Consider the following 22,591-nt stretch of genomic DNA (forward strand, 5'->3'; position numbering starts at 1 on the left):
TATGCTGTAGAATACACCTACGCGAGTGCACAGCTCAGTACGTTCTAGTGCTTTTGCAGAGTTGGGCCGCCATGACCAGAATCCAGCTCTAGACCATTTCCGTCAGCCCCCCCGCCCCCCAGAAAAGTTCCCTGGTGCTCATCCCCAGTCCCGTGCACCCCCATCTCCATCTCGAGCCGCCACTGATCTGTCTAAATGGGTTTGCCTTTTCAGGAAATTCCATATAAATGGAATTGAACAATATGTGGCCTTTTGTGTCCGTCTTCTTTCACTGAATGACGTTTCTTTCTTTTCCCCCCCATTTATTTATTTAAATGTTATTGGAGTATAGTTGATTTACAATGTTGTGTTAGTTTCAGGTGTACAGCAAAGCGATTCAGTTAGACGTATACATATATTCATTCTTTTTCAGATTCTTTTCCCATATAGGTTATCACAGAATACTGAGTAGAGTTCCCTGTGCTATGCAGTAGGTCCTTGTTGATTATCTATCGTATATATAGTAGTGGTGTGTGTATGTTAATCCCAAGCTCCTGATTTATCCCTTCCCCCCATTTTTCCCTTTGGTAACCCTAAGTTTGTTTTTGATATCTCTAAGTCTGTTTCTGTTTTGTAAGTTCATTTGTATCATTTTTAAAAAAATTAGATTCCACATATGAGTGATATCATATGATATTTGTCTTTCTCTGACTTACTTCATTTAGTATGATAATCTCTAGGTCCATCCAGGCTGCTGCAAATGGCATTATTTTGTTCTTTTTTTATGGCTGAGTAATATTCCATTGTATATATGTACCACATCTTCTTTATTCATTCCTCTGTCGATGGACATTTAGGTTGTTTCCATGCCTTGGCTATTGTAAATAGTGCTGCTATGAACATAGGGGTGCAGGTATCTTTTCGAATTATGGTTTTCTCCAGATATCTGCCCAGGAGTGGGATTGCGGGATCATATGGTAGGTCTATTTTTAGTTTTTTAAGGAACCTCCGTACTGTTCTCCATAGTGGCTGTATCAGTTTACATTCCCACCAACAGTGCAAGAGGGTTCCCTTTTCTCCACATCCTCTCCAGCATTTATTGTGTGTAGACTTTTTGATAATGGCCATTCTGACCAGTCTGAGGTGATACTTCAGCGTAGTTTTGATTTGCATTTCTCTGATAATTAGTGATGTTGAGCATCTTTTCATATGCTTTTTGGCCATCTGTATGTCTTCTTTGGAGAAATGTCTATTTAGATCTTCTGCTCATTTTTTGACTTGGTTGTTTATTTTTTTGACATAGAGCTGTATGAGCTATCTGTGTATCTTGGAGATTAATCCCTTGTTGGTCGCTTCATTTGCAAATATTTTCTCGTATTCTGTGAGTTGTCTTTTTGTTTTGTTAATTTATGCTGTACAGCAAAGTGATTCAGTTATACATATATTTTTTCATTTTCTTTTCCATGATGGTTTATCACAGGATATTGAATATAGTTCCCTGTGCTATACAGTTGGACCTTGTTGTTTATCCGTCCTATATATGATAGTTTGCGTCTGCTAATCCCCAACTCCCAATCCTTGAATGATGTTTCTGAGGTCCATGCATGTTGCAGTGTGGATCAGTACTTTGTTCCCTTTCCTGTTGGATAGTATTTCACTGCGTGGATGTACGTTTTGTTTATCTATTTCTCAGTCGATGACAGGTGGGCTGTTTACAGGTTTGGGTTATTATGAATGAGGCTGCCGTGAACATTTGTGTACTACAAGTCTCTATGTAGACAGTGTTACTTTTATAATCAGAAGGCAAGAAAACAAAAGTGAAGGGCCAAAACGGATTCTCAAGCTGTTAATGGAATGCATCTCCTTTTACCAGAATGGGAGCTCTGCCACAAGTGGGACTGAAGTTTTAAAATAAGGAGAGAATGAAGCGGGCTCCTGAGCAGTCTTTGACCCTGACCCGGGCACAGCCCAAGAAGAACATATTGGGGCAATGGTTCCTGTCCTTTGGAACCTGGTTGTATTCCTGCGGTTCCTCCAGAGCCTCAGGACACATGTGACATCTTGTCTCCACCCAGATATCCGTTCCCCTCTTTAAAAGTCCTTGAGTTCAAATGCAGCAAATGAAGAAAACACCAACTGTTTTTAATAAAAATTCCCCAGATGGTTTGCCTTGGAGTGGCACTGGAGAAAGGGGTGCAGCCCAGCTGGTTGAGTTGTTGAGATTTAGCGTGCCATGTGTTCAGGTGGGGTCCTGTCCCAGCATGCAAAGGTCATGTCCTGCTACGAAGGGAAAAGGATCACAGAACCACATAAGAGAGGATCTAGTTCTGCAGGCCAGAGAGAGAGTTGGGAAACAGCTCAAGAAAAGAGGCAAAAAGTAATTATGAAATGCAAGACAGGGTGCCCTGTTTACAGAGAAGAGGCGAGAGGCAGACAAAGCACAGCGCTGGGGGACAGTGTTTAGTACCAGTGGATGTACGCGGTTTTAAAGCATTTGGGACAATTTGGGGTAATGGGTATTGCCGATGACTCTGTGTTATCCATCACACCTACAGCAGGCTGTCCTCTGGAAGTTCTCATCACAGCCCTGGTTACTTTCTGTGCATCTAAGGATCCAGGTGATTTCCTCGGACTGTCACGACGTAGGCAGCCCTGCATCTCTCTGACACTCACGGGCTGCCCTCCTGGCTCTGTGTACCCCTCTCTGCTCCTCTTTGCCTACTACCCATGGGACACACAGTCTGAACCCCTTTCTCTACTTTTCCTTCTACATTTTTTCTTTGGGAGGTTCTACTTGCTTGGGTTGAACCTGTCATTTCTAGGTGCGTGACTACGTTCCTTAACTTCAACTCTCTTGCTTTCCTAAGTCCACTGCCATGACGGTAACATTGATAGAGGTGGGGATCTAGCCCTCCTCGCCAAGAATCCATCCTGGGAGGTGGGCAGTTATAGGATTGATTTCTTTTCCTTAAAAAAGAGGAGATCGAGGTGGGACAGTTCCGTGCCTGCCCAATGTCACACAGTCATCAAGTGGTAGGGCCAGAGCGGGTAGAGACCCCTGACCCGGCGCAGTCCTGGGGCATGGGGGGCGGGGGCGGCGCTCATGAGTCAGCGACGGAGTTTAAGGAAATTCTGTGATCGACGTGTGAACTAAGACCACGGCGGGTGGTGGTAACTCACGGCGGGCTCTGTGGTCTTTGTTCAGAACCAGGGCTTTGGGGTTTGACTGACTGATTGATTGAAGTACAGTTGATTTACCGTGTTGTGTTAGTTTCAGGTGTACAGCAAAGTGAGTCAGTTATATATATTCTTTTTCTTTTTATTGGGGTGTAGTTGGTTTACAATGTTGTGTTAGTTTCTTTTTCAAATTTTTTTCCCTTGGACCTAGGAGTTTAAGAACATAAGAGCTGGTGAGGAGCTTTTAACGCTTTCTAAATGCCTTATGTCTGCAGTGTTTTTAAAAAGGCACTGAGCTCTTGAATTTGAGATGCAGCTGTAGTTGAGGGTAAAGAGCTTCTGTTGAATGATGACTTGCAAAAATATGTTCTTCAACAACATAGGATTTACAACTCTCATTTTATGGGCCGAATATCTGTCTATTATTTAGTCTTATAACCTTGTATTACATCTTGTCCTGAGCTAAATTAAAAGTTACGGCAGTTAATATTGAATCGTGGAATATTGGTACTAGGTTAACATTTACAAAAAAATATTTTTCAGAAAGGAACTCAGTGTGAACCAATCAATTCATAGTCGTGTTTATTCTGAAGCTTTTATTTTGGAGTCTTCCATCGCCAAATGACACATTTAATTTTTACAACAACAGGTATTAGAAATTGAGATTCTTTTTAAAATTTCTACCATTTCAGAGTAAAATTGTAGAGAATGTTCCAAACCATCGTCAAAAAATGCAGAGCAAACTTTTCTGTATATAAACTGTACATAAAACAAGGCACTATACATTTGGGGGCGATATTAAGGTAGAAAGGTGGATTTGCACAGATCTTAAGGGCCTTGTGCCTGGAAGTATAAATTCTTTGTTCATCTTAGCACCGGAAGCAGCACTCAGAACGAGTCAGACCTGACTTAACGCTGAAGGAGACGCCTCTGAACGTGGGTGAAGGTACACGTTGGTGGCAGAACTAATTCAACAGAAGCAACTACCTTTTAATATTATTTTGACACCAAAAAAAACCCTTAAAAGTGAATGAATACATATTGCTTTGTTAAATACATATTTGATTTATACGGTGTTTATATAAATATATATATATATTTAGAATCCACAAACTATCAAAATAACACTTTGTAAAGGGAACTGCTTCAAAAAAAAAAAATAATAGGCAACGCTTAGCAGGAGCAGGAGGGCAGTGCCGTGGCCGACTGCGTAAGTGCACGCAGGGATACGGATGCCTTATGAACGCCATCTGCTGAATTGTGGGTGTGTTTCCAGAGACTTTTCTGGAACATTTACAAAATACACAATTCCCAAACAAGCAGGAGAGCTGGTCGCTTCAGGTTTCGAAAACGCGGATGAAAAAATATTTTTTAAAGGACTAGCCATACCCCGCTTCCAAAAAAAAACCACATCCATCTTCCTGGTCCAGCAGTATTGAAAGTGACAACAGAGGTTCCTCCAGCATCTCATGACTCAGAACAGACCTTTTGCTTTCTTCAGGTTCACCTGCTTCCAGGCAGGCAGTGCACTGTATTCGTCTCGGGTCATGTCTAGTGCAAACTGGAAGGAGGGAAAGAAATGCCCTGAGTGAAAGGACCCTCCGAAAAGCCACGCATGCTGTGCTCAAACACTGTCCCACCTGAAGAAGCGCTTACCTCGAAATCCTCGTCGGTGAGATAAATCTCCAGCTTCAGAGGGTCAACTCCCTCGGGCAGGGGCCTGGCTAGGAGGTCGGCCAGTGGATAAATGGTTTTACACAGCTTGGCTAAGACATCTTCCACCAGGGTGATCTGATTTGAAACTTCCGTGTCCTGGAGAAGAGGAGGGGGCAGAGAGGGGGACCTCCGTGTCCCACATCTGAACACGCTTCATCATGTGCCTGAAACATGCCCCCCTGGCCCATCTGCACCGCAGCCTGGAGACCCCGCTCGGGGAGACGAGGCTCTGAGATGCCATCTCACCCTGCACGGCATTTCAGATGCATCAGGAAAAAAGTTTAGGGACTATCACACGAGTGAATTATCCAGAAGATGATTAAATGTGAAGTTGAAACGCTGGAAGCATGCAAACAATGGAATTTGTTTACAAATATTTAAAAACAATTAACCTGAAAAGGAATCACCCCCCTCCACCCCCTCAGACCCCATCTCTTAATCCTCAATAGAAAAAGGAGGTAAGAAAATGCATCTAGACTATGCTGGGGCTGAATTGAGGTCTTTTTTGTTTTTAAACCACTGTGTGCATTTCATCTGGACAGGTTATTCCGGGTGAATGATCTTCCTCTGTTAACCCTGGGACCCTCAGTGGGCTGCCTCCTTTGCGTGGAGGTGTGTGTGGGGAATGATGTGAATTCAGCAGCACACAGACTAGGGATCGGGGGCGGGTGGCGGAGGGAACGCGTCAGAGATCGGGGCGAGCTTCTCCGTGTGTTGGTGCCTCGGCTAATTCGCCGCTGAAATGGCGATGAGCAGCAGCTGGATCTTAGTGGACTGTTGTGGAAATTGAAGGCGAAGCTGAGTGCAGTGGTTGCAGCAGTGCCCGGCACAGAGCGGCTCTCAGTGACTTCTCATCACGACTTGCCCGACGGCCCGCGGGCTGCACAGGACGCCCCAGAGCACCCCCGGGGGTCTGCAGGGCACGCGGGACAATGGCAGTGACCGACGTACTTGAACTTGGACCGCGGCAACGGGGCTCGTAACCCCTAGAGCTCTGAGGTGTCCTGGGTCACAGGTTCATCATGGATAGAGCCACCTCGCCATGCCTGTTGGCTCCCAGGCGGCCTGAGCCCGCATCTGTGAAGATCAAGTCCACTGGGCTCCAGGGAGCGAGCTTAGGGTCACCCACCAGCAGAGATGAAGCAGGCCCTCTCCGTGGTCGAGCAGCAGCGCACTTCTGCTGTTTGTTTAAACTTATCCAGACCTCCTATCAAATACCCCTCCACGTCATCTCCGCCAGGGAAGCGGCCCTCCTCCTACACGGTGAGAAAATCTGAACGGAACAGACCTGTCTCCCACAACACCGAAAACGTCCTTGGGATTGCTACTGCGAGCAGCGTTCAAAACTCACACCTTGAGAAATCCTACACAGCGGCAGTAAGCTTCCTCCTTTCGGCGCAGCTGGAAAGGATAACCTTCTGGCTCATAACGCGTGTGGTGAGTAGAGGTTGCGAAAAACGCCCCGTGGAGACACCAGGTGGTCTCATAAAGGCCAGGAGGAATGGGGAGCCGAGCCCTACCCCGCAGGACGGGCTCGCAGCACCTCCACTCCCTGACTCAGCTGAGCAGTGACTTCACCACGGGCTTATTTCGTGTCTCCTCCGACCCAGCGTTAGGGTCTGAGACCCGGGGCCCTTTTGCGGTGCCTTATATGGACTTGGAGAAGCAACGGATCTTTAGCTAGCAGGAGGAAGAGACGGCTGCTTTTATTTACGCGTCATCTCCAAATTAATTAAATTCACCTTTGCTTTTAAGTGTTTGAACGTAAGCCGTGTGTAGAAAATTACCAAAATATTTCCACTGACTTCTCCTTAGGCTTTTCCTCTTCCTGAGCTGATTCTACGTAGACTGTTTAACGTGTTGTGAACAAGGAAACGTGTTCCCACGTGAAAATGCCATTGGCTGCTTCTCCCCAGGTGAAGTCCTCCCACAGTCCGAAAGGTAGGGGGCCCCCTCGACAGGGAAGGGGCGTGCTCACCATTTCTGTGATTTCTGCAATGTCTTCTCTGTGCTCCCAGCTGGGAAACATGTTGGTGAAGGTCAGGGGCTCCAGACCGGCGTGGATGAGGTAAGACTTGGGGGGCGGCTTCTTGAGGTTTTTTCCTGCGGTCACACAGAAGGCAGATGTCACAGACCCAACGTGGCCCCAATGGCCCTGGCTTTCTCTCATTTCCCCTGAAATTTTTTCCTTGTTTGCATCTCTTGACTTCAGGGTTAAAATGGAAGTTGTGAGTAGTTGTAACCCCTCCCCGCCATGATGTTTACAAAAAATGTCAATCTCATGCATGTGACTGTGCATAAAATTGCGTGGGATCGACCTGACTTTAAACTTCCTGAACCTAACAGAACACTTCTGGGTCCCTGGATGGGAGAAAAGAAAGCCTCTCTCTGTGGCGTCTGGGTGGGACCTTTCCCTCCTCCTGGACTCGCCTGTGAAGTATTCGTCCGATTTCCTAACCCAGCCTTGAGTTCGGTGTGAATTAACCAGCTAATGACAGCATTTTAGAAGCTACTTTAGCTTAAACATTTGGTGGGAAGTTTATTAAGTTATTTTTTACGAAAGAGCTTTCCAAGAGAAAATCAGCTGTACATATTCAGTAATAGTAATCAATGAAATCTTAAAAATTCAGGTAAGAAATTAATCACTGGCATCTTCGTTTTATATAAAAGACCAGACGTTTCAGGTGGATGGTATAGTAGAAAAGCCATGAATTGACTACAGATCTTTCTTTTTAGGTAAAACACTAAACAGAATAACAGATGACAGAAAGGTTGCCATGGGCCTTCCAGCCCGTTTGGGGATGCTCTCTACCCCCTGACGGGGTGACACTGCGTGAGGACAGTGCGTGGATGGGGCCTGGTGTCCCACAGCATGATTAATCCTGAGTGCAGAAGGGTTCTAACCGGCCCAGGCATCCCACAACTCGGCCGTTAACCTCGAGGGTGACAAGTTATTCGGCCTCATAATATAAAAGAGAAAAATGATATTCACTAGTTTGTTGAAGGGGGGAGGGGCCATATAGGGGGAGGGGGTTAAAAGGTACAAACTATTAGGTATAAAATCTGCTACCAGGGTATATTGTACAACACGGGGAGTATAGGCCAGTATTTTATAGTAACTATAAATGGAGTACAACCTTTAAAAATTGTGAATCACTATATTGTACACCTGTAACATATAATATTCTACATCAACTCTACTTCAATTTAAAAAAGAGAGAAAAATGAAATCTCATTCATGCTGGCAGCTGAGAATGTACTAATCTCAAAAGTAATAAGCCTCAAAAAAATTCAAGGGAAAGCAGTTGGTTTCGGGGCTGTCTGCCGGCTTTATCCAGGCTGCTGGCGCCCGTGGAAAGGGAAGCGTGCTCTGGGATTCTGAGCAAGCCTGCAGAGAGCCAGCGGGCGCCCGGATGGAGGGTCCCCTCTGCCACGGCCTCACCTCGGCAGTACTGCAGCACCGTCTCCATGGCGCTCTTCCGGTCCGAGGCCCAGCGGATGCGGGCGGAGCCAGTGATCTTGTTCTCTATGGGCCACCAGCCCTGCCAGAGGTACACCTCGTGGTGATTGTCAACAAGGAAAAGTGCTGCGAGGGCGGAGCAGAGCAGACAGTCAGGGGCTCTGCCCCACACCGAACCGACGCCTCCCTCCCTGCCACCTTGGTCAGCGCGAGAATCCCCTTGGCAGGTAAACTCAGGGCCACGGGGAGGGTGCCCCTGGTGTCTTGGCCCTTTGAACGGTGAATCAGGAGATGCCTCGAGGCAGAGCCATGGCGTTGATGAGGTGGGCTCTTTCCTCCCTCTCCCCCATGCCTTCCCCCTTTGCCCCTCCTGCAGCCGCCCTCTGGGTCCTGGCCGGTTGAGAAGAGTGGGACAGATGACACACGTGACCCCAAGGGGTCGTCAGCACTGCTGATCCCCCGAATGCGTGCTGAACACTGGGGAGTGCGTCACGCTTGCCCTCGGTCACCAGCGGTCACGGCCCACGCAGGGCTGCTCTGCAGGCGGTCCGAGTCCCTGGCTCTTTCAGGGAGGAACGGGCTTCGGAGATCAAGTGCTGCTCCCTTTTCCCTCCAGCAGACCGTCAGCCTGACGCTTCCACGTGGTCAAGGGCTCTCACACCCGCCAGCCCGGCTCGCCTGAGTCCTTTCCTAGCCTGCATCTCAGAATTCTGTGATAATCACTCTGTGATAGTCACATGCCTGAAAAGCCCAGTGGAGGCTGAAGACCCATCCTGAGCCTCAGGACGAAGAGGTGGGTAGCAGCCCCTTTTAAGACACTGGCTAATAGTTCCCCAGTATGACCCTGTGACCGTGTGCACCGTCGAGGTTTTTAGGTGGTGACCGGGGCTGCCAGAGTCCGGGAGGATCCTGGTGCCACTCCAGGCTCTTGTAATATGAGAGCAGAGATGCTGTGAGGCCGGGGCAGCCGACCTCAGCCTCAAGTGTCTCTACCGCCTGGTCTCTGGTGACTGTGACTGTCCCATGACAAGAGCGCACAGCTTCTGCCTTGAGGTGGCAGTCAAGTGGATACAGCCCTGACCTTGGAATCAGAAGACACGGGCCTTGGCCCTGCTGTGCAGCATGGCAGACACTGCTCTTTGGCTCACTCCACAGATACTCCCAACCCCCTGCTCCTTCGACTCTTGCAAGGTTCCCTTGCAGCTGGGGGATGGCCATGGGACAGAGCTCTGGCCAGGGGGATGTAAACGGAAGTCTGCTGGGGGCTTCTGGGAAAGCTTTTGCTTTATCTGGTGAGAGAGAGAGAGACATGGCCATCATTATTGCCCTTTTCCCTACTCTTCCTTCTGTTTTGAACAGAAACATGATGGCTGGAGCAGTGGCAGCCACATGGAGACCAAGAAGCAGCAAGATGGAGGGAAGGCTGAGAGAACAGCAGAGACTCATGCCTGACACAGTTGCACTCAACCTATTCTTAACTGATGAATTTGGGTGAGTTGAGTAACTGAGGGTCAGTTTTTTACTAATATGTGATTGCTGTCATCTTCCTTTGGGGGGGAGGTGTGAGGATTAAGTGAGATAATATAAAGATTAAATGAGATAATATTAAAAAGTGTACTTGGCAAATTAAAAACTGCTTATTAGATGCAAAAGTAAAAAGACTTTTTGGAAGGCGTGCCTTCTGCTGGCTCAGCACGACTACCCCCTTCTGTGGGCCATACCTGGCTGCGGGGCGCTGTACAGGTCTTCCTGCAGGAAGGGCATAGAATTGACCACAGAGGGGTCTCGGGCGGGATACATGAACTCCGTGGCTGAGAAATCGCCAGAGGAGCTGCTGAGGATGAACAGGCGGGGCGTGAAGTTAAAATTTCCAGGATCTTTGAAAGAAAAGAGAACAAAAGCTAAAGACAAAATATGCACCAAAGTAAATTCCAGGTGGATTGGAGAATTAATGTTTGTTAGACATGAAATGATCAAAGCATTGTAAAGTGTAAAAAGAGGTAAGATTTATCTGAACTTGGAGGTGAGGAAGGCCTTTTTAATCATAATTACAAAAGAAGTATAATTCAAGGAGAAGAGATTTATGCATTAACAACATAAAAATGAAAAATTACATTGTACAAAAAGCACCCCCAACCAAACAAAAACTAAAAGGCAAGTGACAAAATGGGAAATATGGAAACCTGTTAATATCCTTAGTAGTCTATAAAGGAATATAATAATGAAACAATAAATATCTAGAAAATGTGCTGAAGGCACAAATAAAATATTCACCTAAACGGAAGTACAAATGGCTAAAAAATACATATAGAAAGCGTTTAACAGTACTTCTAATTTAAAACATTAAGTGTTTAGATAGTAATTTCTACCATCAATGTTGGCAAACAGGAAAACGTAATAAACTGAGTGTATGATTGTGCTGTGAAACGTACACATCTGTGAATTGCTGGGGAGAGTGGAATTTGGTGCCAGTGTTCTGGTGACACTTGCTGATGTGTAACTGTAAGGCTTTTATAGTAACTTCAACAAAGGAGCTCCATGTCTAGGAATTTACCTTAACTAGAAATGAATGCAGATAATTCTTTTGAAAATTATTCGCAACTTTATTATTGTTAGAGAAAAACTGGAAAGAACTCAGCTCTCCAACTATAGGGCACAGGCTAAGTAGAGAGTGGCAGATATACTCATGAAATACCCTGCAAGCCATTAAAAGTCTAAATATTAAAATAGGATTTGGGAAATTGTTCATAATAAATTAAGGGGAAAAAGCAGGTTGCAAAACAGTGTGTATAAATAAAGAATGCTGTCCAAATTTTATTTTAAAAAATAAGTATTTATTGCGTAAAGAAATGTTAATTCTGGTTCACATCTTTGAAAGATGGGATTATAAGGATCTTATTTTCTTTCTTAATTTCTTTGTACTTTCAAACATTTCCCATCATCAATATGCAGTACAGTTAATCCTTGAACTGCACAGGTCCACTTAATACATGGAGATCTTTCAACAAATATACTGGAAAAATTTTTTGGAGATTTGTGACACTGAAAAAAACCTGCAGACAAACTGAATAGCCTAGAAATATTGAAAAAAGTAAGAAAATTTAGGTATGTCATGAATGCATCAAATATATGTAGATACTAGCCTGTCCTTACATAGGCATGAGGTGAGTGATGTTGAAAATAAAATGTGTTAGTTTTCTTACTGTTTTATAGCTTTGCTTTCAAAGAATTACATTACCGTACAGTATGCCTCTCTCTCTTATAATTGGGGAAGCTGTGTATCAGCCTATCATCACGGGTAAGTGATTTTTATAAAAATGTAACAGTGTTTCCAATACTTTATTATGAATAGGACTGTAACACTGTATGCCATAAAAATTTTATAACTGTTCAATAGTGTATAGGCTGGGCTACTGTGAAGCAGTTGTATCAATGACACTAGCCAATTGTAAAGATACCTGTATATATGAATTTCTTTTTCACGTTATCTTTTCATTTTTGATGTGTAGTGTTAGTAGTACGTATAACATCTATAGTGTTTTGTATCTAAGAGAATATTGATGTAGGTACTGACAAATGATTCATTTCGTAAACAGATGATGTAAATTTATGGTATCGATAAATACGATACAGTAAATGTAATTTCTCTTCCTTATGATTGTCTTAATAACATCTTCTTTTCTCCAGCGTACTTTATGGTAAGAATTACAGTATTTAATACACATAACCTACAAACTGTGCGTTAACTCTTTATGTTCTCGGTAAGGTTCTCGGTCAGCAGTGGGCTATGAGTAGAGAAGTTTGGTGGGAGTTACAAGTTACATATGGATTTTCGACGTGTGTGTGTTTGTGTGTGTGCAGGGTTGGCCCTTAACCCCCATGTTGTTCAAGGGTCAACTGTACTTTAAAAACCTATGTAAAAGTTTGTAAAAGCTGAGAGGCAGTATGGTGGTGCGGTCATGAGGACATCCCACTGTCATCCAACCCGGGCAAGCTGATTAATCACCCCAGGCCTCGGTTTCCCCATCGGTGACCAGGGCAGCTTGTTGGGTTGTGAGCACTGAGTGAGTGAACGTCCAGCAGGTGTTTAGTTAGACAGGGCCTGGCTCGCCTTAACGGCTTAGTAATTGTTAGCTTTTTTCTTAACGTTATTCTGCACGTATGTCGATCTGTATTTTGTGTATTTAAAGACAAGACCGACCCACTCTCTCATTTAAACCCCACTATTTCCCTGCACCCTGGATGCCGGCTACACCGAAAGCGTCTTGTTCCAGAGCTTCAGGCTGTGCTCAGCTCGTTTCCTGGAATGCTCCCCCCCCCTCCTTCACTTCTCTCCAAGCCACACCTACACCTCCAAGCCTCCGGTAAGTGCTGTCTTCCACGGAGCCCTGTGTGATTTTTCCCTGGTGGAAGAAATCTTCCTTCTTAACTCTCCACCTCTGTCACCTGCACCTCTTTTCTGACACACACAGCTTTTCCTTGGCATCAGGATCAGCCATATGTGTTATTTAGCCTCCTTGTCGTGTTGTTGGCCCCAGAGGAGTCGGCCTGGGTGTAGCTCCTGGCGTGCTGTACGGAGCACGTGCACGTAAACGCGCAGAGTGAGCTGGTGCTCGAGGCGCCGGGGCCGGGGGTTACCTTGGAGCATGCAGTCGTAGGCCTTCCGGTCTCTCCTCCCCAGAGCGTCCCAGAATCCCAGGGGCTCCGATCCTTCGTCACACTCGTGAATTGTCACTTTGCTGCTACTGTGCAGCCCGGCCTCCAGGGGACATCTGCACAGAGAGAGTCCGAGAGTTTTTATCAGGCCCAGAAGTGAGGGCAGCACAAAATTATTCCCTACTAAATCTACAGATCGGTTCACCAGCTCGCTCCTACTTTCTAACTAGAACAATTCTTGTAATGAATGAAAACATGCTCTGTAGTATCTGAGTGTGTGCAGCAGGGAGGGGTTGGCTTGGCCCTTAGAGAGGAACGTCGGATTACAGAGAAGCCATGATGAAGACAATCAGTGTTTTTATATGTCACATACATATTTACTGTTCCTCGTCCCAGGGTTGGGTGTGTCCCCTCGCATGGCCCTGGTCCCTAGATCTGTGCATGACTTCAGGCGGCGGCTCAATAAGCGTTTGTTGAATGAGGGGATAAGTTATTCATTTTGTTTTTTCTCAGGGGTCCAGGGACGAATCTGATGGGCCTCAGTGCCATGTGAGACCTGGCTGAACCCTGTCTATCACCCAGCTTCCTGGCCCTCAGAATGATGTCTGGAGATATGAAGCATCTCGCTTCACAGCTGTCCGCCAGCTGAAAGGTCCCTCCCCTCCCGCTCTCCACGTGCGCTGGGTCACATGTGCGCTGTCAGGGGGAAGCAGACCCTGACCGCACTGCTTTGGTGCCCAGAGAATGAATTTTACCAGATGGCACCTGGTGGGATGTGGCCCTGGGAGACTCTTCATTTCCACTGTACAGGTATCACCAAGGTCCTCCCGGGTCTCAGCCCGAGAAACCACTGGGCATGTCCCCAGTGCCGGTGGGGGGGGGCACTGGGCTCTTCGGCTGCCCGGGATGCACAGAGGCACCTGGGCAGGTGGCGGGCGGCAGAGCTTCTTCTGGGCTCTCCCCGCCTTCCCCTCCCCAGGGTGGGTCCTCACCTAGGGCTGTCACGGTGTGCTGTCTCTGGGTCGTGGGCACCTGTGGGTGCCTGCCTGGGAAAGGAAGGGACCCCAGCACTTGGGCAGCTGCCTGGGACGCTGGGAAACACACTTGTCCTTGAAGGAGGGGGCATTCCTCAGTCTGACACAGTGGGTGGTCTCCCAACTCTCTTTGGCTAAATGCCCTTAAACCTTCCACTGCTCTGATAAAACCAACTCTGCTCCCCTAAATGATATTTGAAATAACCAAGGACTCCAGGTTGACAATTCAAAAGCCAAATCACACCTTCAAAGAAGGTGCTGGGGGGGGTCCTGTGCCTTTTACAGAGGCAGGTAAGTCCTCAGGAAGCGGGGAGGCCCTCACGGGGGAGGTTTGGGCTGGACACGTGTCACATGAACTTGGACCTTCAGGGCCCCTGACCACGTGGGGCTCAGCTTCCCACGTTGAGTCACTCTGGGCACACGGGGCGTCCACGGGGACCTTGGGATCCTTAGCCTGCACCCGGGAAGCCCTCGGGAGAGGTGCTCACACACACAGCACTCACTGTTCCTTGATTTTATTGGCCGCAGTCCTTCCGACCTCCTTCGTGTGGGCCTGGGCTTTGCATCCGTGCCACAGGTAGATGAGGGCTTTGTGGACGTTGAGGACGACCATGGACGTCCTGGACCTCAGGCTGCTGCAGTGACAGGCCACCTCCAGCAAGTTCCCTTCCACGGGCACTTCTCCGCGCACACAGTACAGTCTCCACTCGCCTGCAGGGGGCACCGGTGGCACAGTCAGGACGCGGCCGCGCCGGGAGGGGGGGGGCGCCTGCAGGGAAGCAGAGCCTGCAGGACAGCCCACGCCCCGCCTCCTCTCTGTGTCTGGAGGGGCAGGTGGAGGCCAGGCCAGGCTGCGGTCTCACTGAGTCCCAGAAAGCCAGTCTTGCTGGAGTTAGTGACAAGCAGGCTGCCCAAAGTGCACGATGCAGAAAAACCAGTTTTACATAATTTACTTATAAAAACCTAGGTAAGTCATAACAGGCATATTTTTTTAAGAGGCTCTAAAACTATGATTTTTTTTTTTTTGGATGCTGGTCAACAAAATTCTCATAATTTAGAAGAGAAGATCACTGATTTTTTTCCCCCTCCAGGATCCAGTGTAAGGTCAAGCCATCTTGCGGCCTCCTGTATGCAAAGCTGCTTTCTGAAGGCAACTCCACGGAAGGAACGGGGAGGGGAGGGGCACCCAGAAAGCTGATTTATAAGGCAGACATCAGGAGGCCTTCGCTGGTCACGCCACAGCTACATGAAGGGAGAGTTACTCTAAAGCCCCACGCCTATAAAAACACCTTCCCGGAGAGAAAGAACAGAATCGAATTCCAGCAGCAAACGTGACTCACTTTGTGTGTTTTCTTCTTCCTCCTCCCGTCTCCCGGAGTGGACCACCATCCCCCCCTGGAAACACTGCAGGAAACAGGGGGGCTCCTTGCCCTGCAGGACCTGGACCTTCCGATTTAAACACAATTACAGTGAGTCACATGTCCTGGTTTTGCAGAGTCATAAAAATAACACATGCCTGTTGTCGAAAATCTGAAAAATACTGAGAAGTACAAATAAAAGCCACTGATAATACTGTGATTTATAGAGAACACTATTACAATTCTGGCGTATAGCTTTCCTATAATACAAAGTATTTTTCAGGTATACATTTTTCCCAAATAGGATTGCTGTTTTTTTATGTTGCTTTATCCCCGGATTTTCTTCAACTGACGTTTTTCTGTCATCACATAAGATTCTTAACATGAATTTTGATATTTTAATGGCAGTGTTCCACGGTACGGATATAACGTGATTAATTTAAACATGTTTTTAATAAAGAAAACCTCTCAGCAGTGAGAATGACTAATCACTGATTAGTGATTCCGGGGAGAAGAACTGTCTCTTGCAGGCTCTGGTCCACTCACAGGGCCTGTCACTCAGCGGCGCCTCTGTCAGCGCAACAGTTACGCATCAGCGTGAGATGCAGCAGAGTAACAAGAACGTACGTAGGGCTGAGTCAGTCAACTGACTCTCACTTTGCCAAGATATCGCCCCTTAAACAAGGAAATGTTTACTGAGCCTGGCAGTCGGGGAGCACTGAAAGGTAGGACACATTTCTCACCATGAGTTAATTTATCAATCTCAGGGCCCATTCTGTGTCATTAAGAGCCATTCTGTGGCAGTGTTTTCTATTTCTGCAGTGATTTTCCATCCGTTGGATTGATAAAAAAAATTAAATGCTCCAATTAGATTAAGACTCAAAACTCTAAGGATGATTTTGAAGGCATGATAAAACATACTCGTTCACAGCCTTTACAAGAAAAAAAAAAAACAGTTGAAATGATCCACTATGAGGAATAAATTAACAACTGTTTGTCCCTGAAAGCTATTTGGAAAATATAGTCCATAGTAGAACATCTGCATTAAACACTTTTTAGGGAGGAGGATTGGTTCTTAGGAACCTGGAAGGCTGAGTGAGTATGGATCTATTTCTGGAGAAAATTCCTCTGCTCTCTTTCCTGATGCTATGCTTAACTATTCATCCAAGATAGTGAAAGGATCTGCACAGGGTGTTATGGTCCCCAAAACCCGAGAGTTAACTCTTAATTACTGGTAATGAAGGGACGAAACATTAAAAAGAAATGCTTTCAAAACCTTGACTTTGGGTAGTGGTACCTGCCAGGCATCATTGCAGGCCCTGGGGTTATAACGGTGGGTAAGACCAGGACAGACATAGTCTCTTTCACGCTTACGGGGAAGACAAAGAATAAGTAAACAAAATGAATGTTGTTTTACATAGGGGTAAGTGCTATGAAAAAATAAAAGCAGGGCAAAGGGACAGAGAAGGATAGGGAAATGGGGAGGGATGTGGATAAAACATGGAGGTGACATTCAAACAGAAACCTGAATCATGTAAGGTTTCAGGGGAAGTGTTCCAGGCTGGGGAATCAGTGCAAAGGCCCTGGGGTGGGCGGGAAGAGGTGTGTCTAGGAACTGCGAGGTGGGAGTGGCCTGACCAGGTGCAAGAAGAGGGAGGTTGGAGGGGAGGTGCAGGGCTGACCCCCGGGAGACCCTCAGACGGTAGTCCGAGTGTGATGGAGAACAAGGAGGGGCACCATCTGACGTGTCCTAGAAAAATCACTCAGGCTGCTGTGAGGAACGCAGATGATGGGCAGACTCAATGTTTACATCAATCACTGATACCTCCTTAGGATGGATTTGTGTAAGTGGAATCACTGATCAAAGTGTATGAGCATCTTAAGGTTCCTAAGCCATAGTTGCTTTCAGGATGGGTATTTCAGTTTACACTTCTCAGTGGAAGCAGGCACGGGTACCCATCCTACTGAATCCTTGCCAGCCCTGGATCTATTCTTTTAAAAATCTCTGCCATTTGAGGAGTGGAAAATGGCATCTCTTTAATTCCTTGATGATCAGTCAAGTGGAAACTTAAAAAAAAAACCACCCATGGGCTCTCTGCACTTGTTTTGTGGGTTTACTATTTGCAGGTGTACTTTAAGGTCATATTACGAGAGGTCTGCCTTCCTGGTGAGGAGGTGGGGAGATGAAAGATGAGGCAGAGCCTGACATCTGGAGAAGCCGGACCAGGACTAAAGGGGCTTTGGACGATACTGTCTTTGTGTTGAGGGGACCAGGCCACACACCCTCCGGCTCCCGGAGAGGCCAGCTCCCTCATTTCTGGCGTGTCTGCCTCCAGAACTTACCTGGGCTCCCCTTTCCTCGTCCAGCTGCACCGTCATCAGAGCCGATGTGCCCTTCTCACTCACGGTCGACTGCCGGCCTTGCCAGAAGAAGTAGACACACTTCTCTTTGCCGGCCACCCTGACTGGGTGTTCACCCTTCTGCCGACTTCCCACTGCGGACACACGAGAGCAGAGCACGGGATGAGCAGCAGATAAACCCCAGGAAGAGCCAGTGCCAGCTCAGGCCCCCAGGCCCTGTGAGGACAAACAGTAAAAGAGCAGCTCTGGGGTGCAGCGCTGGGGAGCGATCATTCACAGCTGGAGGGACCATCGATCGTGGCTTTGGAGGAGAGAGAAACCGCCTTTCTTCTAGCTAACGGATCCTGAGCCTCCAAACTGGAGAAAAATGACCTGCAGGGCCCTCCTGATACCCTAAGACAAACACCTGCCATCCTGGGGGAGGTGGCAGACCATCCAAGTGTGTGACAGAGAAAAGTGGGGACGCCAGAGCAGGGCCAAGGGCTCCCGAAGACACAAACGCATTTTCCACATTACGCCATCCTTTGGCAGAAGGTCAGCTGGGGGAGAAAAGATACTGCAAACGACTGCTGGGCCAGCTTTAAGCACGAAGGAAAAAATGTAGTCTGCTAAGACTATTCTAGTAAAAAAACCACTTTGAAGTGTCCAAGTTGTGTCAGAAAGGGGAGAGAGAAATTGCTGACCTATGGCTTTCACAAAATAATCAGGGATTTAAATGATAGTGGCCGCCAGGGCTGCAGCCAGGATTAAGGGCTGCTTATCCTGTCTGGGGCCTCGCGGTCATTGGATAGACGTCAGCAGCACACGGAACACAGGCCCCGCTGAAGGGCAGTCACGGAAGGTTCTTTGGTCAAGTGGTCGTTTCAGGTGGTATTTCAGACCCCAAACTGCAACCTTTCGGAATAGATCTCTCTCCAGATTTCCCTCATTTCTTTATTCAGCAGATATTTACTGAGGACCTACTATGTGCCAGGGACTCTTCAGGATACTAGGGCTATGGTGCTGAGCAAGGCAGCTTCAGAGGGTGGGAGGTGCTGTGAGGAAAAGACGGGATGTGACATGGGGCGGGGGAGAGCTGCTGCGAGTGCCTGGTGGGGGAAGACCTTTCCGAGGAGGCGCGTGAGCAGAGGCCCGAGTGACAGGGACCGCGAGGCAGAGCCTTCTAGGCCGAGTGGCGTCCGGAGACTAAGTTCTCGACTCAGATGCCCCGGTGGCCCCAGGTGGGGTCAACCCAGGGAGGATGCAGGTGGCTATGGTACCCAAACGTGTTAGCAATCAAGAATAACTGGGGCTTCCCTGGTAGCACAGTAAGAATCCACCTGCCAATGCAGGGGACACAGGTTTGAGCCCTGGTCCAGGAAGATACCACATGCCAAGAAGCAATGAAGCCCATGTGCCACAACTACTGAGCCTGCACTCTAGAGCCCACGAGCCACAACTGCTGAGCCCGTGCACCACAACTACTGAGCCCACATGCCACAACTGCTGAGCCTGCACTCTAGAGCCCATGAGCCACAACTACTGAGCCCACGTGCCACAACTACTGAGCCTATGCTCTAGAGCCCGCAAGCCACAACTACTGAGCCTGCACTCTAGAGCCCGCGAGCCACAACTACTGAGCCCACGCGCCTAGAGCCCGTGTTCTGCAACAAGAGAAGCCACCACAATGAGAAGCGTGTGCACCGCAACGAAGAGTAGACCCTGCTCACCGCAACTAGAGAAAGCCGCGCACAGCAACGAAGATCCGATGCAGCCAAAAATAAATAAAATTAATTAAAAAAAAGAAAATAATAATAACTGGATTCCCTGGTTCTATACGACCTCAGTTCTCCTCAGCTCCAGCCCCACCGATAAAATCACAGCTGTCGGGCTTCCCTGGTGGCGCAGTGGTTAAGAATCTGCCTGCTAATGCAGGGGACGCGGGTTTGAGCCCTGGTCTGGGAAGATCCCACATGCCGCGGAGCAACTAGGCCCGTGAGCCACAATTACTGAGCTTGTGCGTCTGGAGCCTGTGCTCCGCAACAAGAGAGGCCGCGACAGTGAGAGGCCCGCGCACCGCGATGAAGAGTGGCCCCCACTCGTCACAACTAGAGAAAGCCTTCGCACAGAAACGAAGACCCAACACAGCCATAAATAAATAAATAGTTAAAAAAAAAAAAAAAAAGCATTAAAAAAAATCACAGCTGTCTTAAGGTTCAAAGGTAAGAAGAAAGCTCATTGTTTTCAAGTTCTTAAGAGGTCAGGGGCCATATGTGATTTTTTGGGGGGGGGGACCCTTTATCAAAGTCCTCTAGAACAATTTTCATGAATGATTATGAGAATTCTTAAAGGATTCTGACCAAGCTCAGCCCTTAGTGCCTTCTACTATGAACCTGAAATGGTCAAGTTTGTGTAGTTTGAAGTGGGCAAAGTGAATAGGAACCATCCATGAATAGATGATACACACATATCCACTGTTAATCTGGAAGCCACTCCATTGAAGTTTCCGCTAATTTAGATAGGAACAATCGTCTACCTTTGATTAGCAATCCCACACTCTTCAAAGTAGTGAAACTTAGTCATGTCAACTAGATTACTGGGGAGAGATATGCTTAAAACAGATCACAGATCACAGCAGCTGACACATATCTTGGAATTGGGTAGCACTTTGTGTAAATATACGTTCATGCTTGAATAACCAACGTTTTACATCCTAACATTCAAAAATGGGCTTGTGTGTATATACCTAAAATAGGATATTTCCTTAAAAATATTCCATAAAAGTTTTCATGAATTTTCCTTGCAGTTTTCTTCAGCATACCCCAAATTTAATCCTATGTACAACTTACTTTTTGACTCATTTATTTAGTTTTAATTTTAGCAAATTAAAGGCTAAGCTATACTAGTAACAGCTGCTGGACTATCATATTTGCGGCCTTGACCCGAGGCCGAATTTAGCGTGTCGCTGCATCCACCCTGCTTTCAAGAGGGAGTTCACCACCAGGAGCTGCGTTTATGAAGTGACAGAAAACTGAGGTATGAAGAGCAAGTTGCTCATTGCGCGGTCTTGCAGCCGGACCCCATTTATCGACCCCCTACTATAGGAACTCGGCCCCTGGATGGGGCTCCAGCGTGGCCTGACGCAGTGTCCCTGGGTACCCAGAGCTGCCTGTTTCCTGACCCTGGGGGGACACGAGTCACACCCTGCAGCGCCTGAGGCAGCCTCTGGGGCAGGACACTGACCACCAGGGCCTCTGGGCTCCTAGTCTGGGGGCCACAGTTCACTTCCCAAGGAGCAGGCTGCCCGGCCTCCGCCAAGAGGGCGACTGTGCTGTGTCTCCCGGGACTGCTGTCTGCTGGGCCCGCCCCAGAGGGGCCCCGGGCTCAGCCCCGTTGGCAGGTGCGGCCCCCTGTGGGGTCTGAGCAGCGTGAGGGCTGGACCAGCTGACACCGCGGGGCCGGGGCTTCCGTGACAACCACGGGGCAGCTGCAGATGCCATCGGGCCGCGCTTTTCTGCCCCCCCACGAGGGACGGCCTGGAATCTGAGCGCTGCCCGGCCTCACTTAATCCTCCGCAGCTGGGCTTGATCAAAGCTGTCACTTTGCCCACAACGGTGCTGCTGGATCGGGCCGTGACATGTACCTTGTTCACCGGGGAGAAATACAGCAAGTATTTGCCTGGGTCAAATCAGCGTTTCTTAGGGGTCTCCAAGTAAATAGTCAAGGAAGACCTCAGAAACCTGAGATCTGTTTTTAAAATTAATTCATTTTCATATCGTTTTAGTCATCCTTTCACTGACCATTACTTCTTGTTTTATATCTAACAGCTGAGGTAAGGAAATGACTGAATTTCAAACTGTAGTGCCCAGTGTGGTTTTGTAAAACACCAAGTCCCTTCACTTCCTGTATCTTAAGGATGAGAACGATGGGTGCAGGTCCACGACACCAAAGGTCAGTAGATCTTTCCCCACTAAATTCTCTCTTATTGTCTTTATCGCCAGGCGGCGCAGATTAGTATTCAGCTTGCCAACTCTGTACACACTCAGGAGCCTAAACCCACAATAGAGACCCTCTGAGAACTGCTATCGTTTGGGGTGGATCCACGTTATCTGATCTTCAAGTTCAATGCAGGAACTATGCTTTGGCTGCTTAGAACGTCAGCGATGATGATTTCCTGTACGCTCACATAAGTAAGCGGTCGGCTCTGTGCTAAACATCACGCACCAGATCCTAGGACCCTGCGAGCTGGGTATTAGAAGCTCTGTTTTCCAGGTGAGAAAACCGAGGCTCAGACAGGTTAAGTAACTTTCCCCAAGTTACACAGCTGGCATGTGGGGCCTGAGAGAAGACTGAGACCCAGGCTATAAGGCCTCCTTGGGTAAAAAAAGGGGCTTTTAGTGTCCAGCCCTGTTCTAGCTGTGTGACTTCACGGGGCGTTCCTTAATCTTGGTGTCCTGTTCCTCACCTGAGAAGTTAGCGAAAGGACAGAACACATCCCATGGAGCCTCCGTGAGGTACTCAACGAGCGAGGGTGGTGAAGCCCAGAGCGGTGCCTCTAGGCCCGCAGTCCTCCTGCCCCACCTGCGATGCCTGCCCATCGGCCGCTGGGCTTTCCCACAGCCGCCAGATCCTATTCAGGGAACGGAGCTCTCCTACCCCAGCAGGAGGCAAGCACCTCTTCCATACTTGCCCCCCGTCATTTATACCATATGCTTCTGGAAGGCAGGGCCAGGAATATTTACTGACACCCGAAAGAAGTGTCTTATTCCTTAAACATAAGACATGACACCATAAAACTCCTAGAAGAGAACACAGGCAAAACATTTTCTGGCATAAATTGTACCAATGTTTTCTTAGGTCAGTCTCCCAAG

General features: G+C 47.7%; 1 protein-coding gene and 1 long non-coding RNA gene across 18 annotated transcripts in view; one reads left to right on the top strand and one right to left on the bottom strand.

Annotated features, from left to right (window-relative positions):
• Nucleotides 1-3,721: 3,721 nt before the first annotated feature.
• SVIL (supervillin) overlaps nt 3,722-22,591 on the bottom strand; it is a 152,423-nt gene continuing 133,553 nt past the window's right edge. For all 15 annotated transcript variants that reach the window (XM_082449492.1, XM_082449506.1, XM_082449502.1 and 12 more), the window contains 9 exons: nt 17,724-17,875; nt 15,363-15,468; nt 14,526-14,733; nt 12,971-13,104; nt 10,054-10,209; nt 8,315-8,458; nt 6,851-6,975; nt 4,813-4,968; nt 3,722-4,717 (listed from right to left, as the gene is read on the bottom strand). In XM_082449492.1, coding sequence (XP_082305618.1) covers nt 4,631-4,717; nt 4,813-4,968; nt 6,851-6,975; nt 8,315-8,458; nt 10,054-10,209; nt 12,971-13,104; nt 14,526-14,733; nt 15,363-15,468; nt 17,724-17,875 — 1,268 coding nt within the window. In that variant the 3' untranslated portion in view covers nt 3,722-4,630. The remainder of the gene's footprint in view (nt 4,718-4,812; nt 4,969-6,850; nt 6,976-8,314; nt 8,459-10,053; nt 10,210-12,970; nt 13,105-14,525; nt 14,734-15,362; nt 15,469-17,723; nt 17,876-22,591) is intronic.
• LOC309654916 lies at nt 8,465-14,519 on the top strand. Of its 3 annotated transcripts, XR_014260499.1 has the most exons (4): nt 8,465-9,823; nt 12,594-12,696; nt 13,502-13,640; nt 14,232-14,519. It is a non-coding gene; the product is annotated as an uncharacterized lncRNA (long non-coding RNA). The 3 variants fall into 3 exon arrangements; XR_014260498.1 differs by having other exon boundaries at nt 13,502-14,519; XR_014260500.1 differs by having other exon boundaries at nt 12,607-12,696; nt 13,502-14,519.

The sequence above is a fragment of the Balaenoptera physalus genome (genome assembly GCF_965194825.1).
Source record: "Balaenoptera physalus genome assembly, chromosome: 2".
Classification (NCBI taxonomy): domain Eukaryota; kingdom Metazoa; phylum Chordata; class Mammalia; order Artiodactyla; family Balaenopteridae; genus Balaenoptera; species Balaenoptera physalus.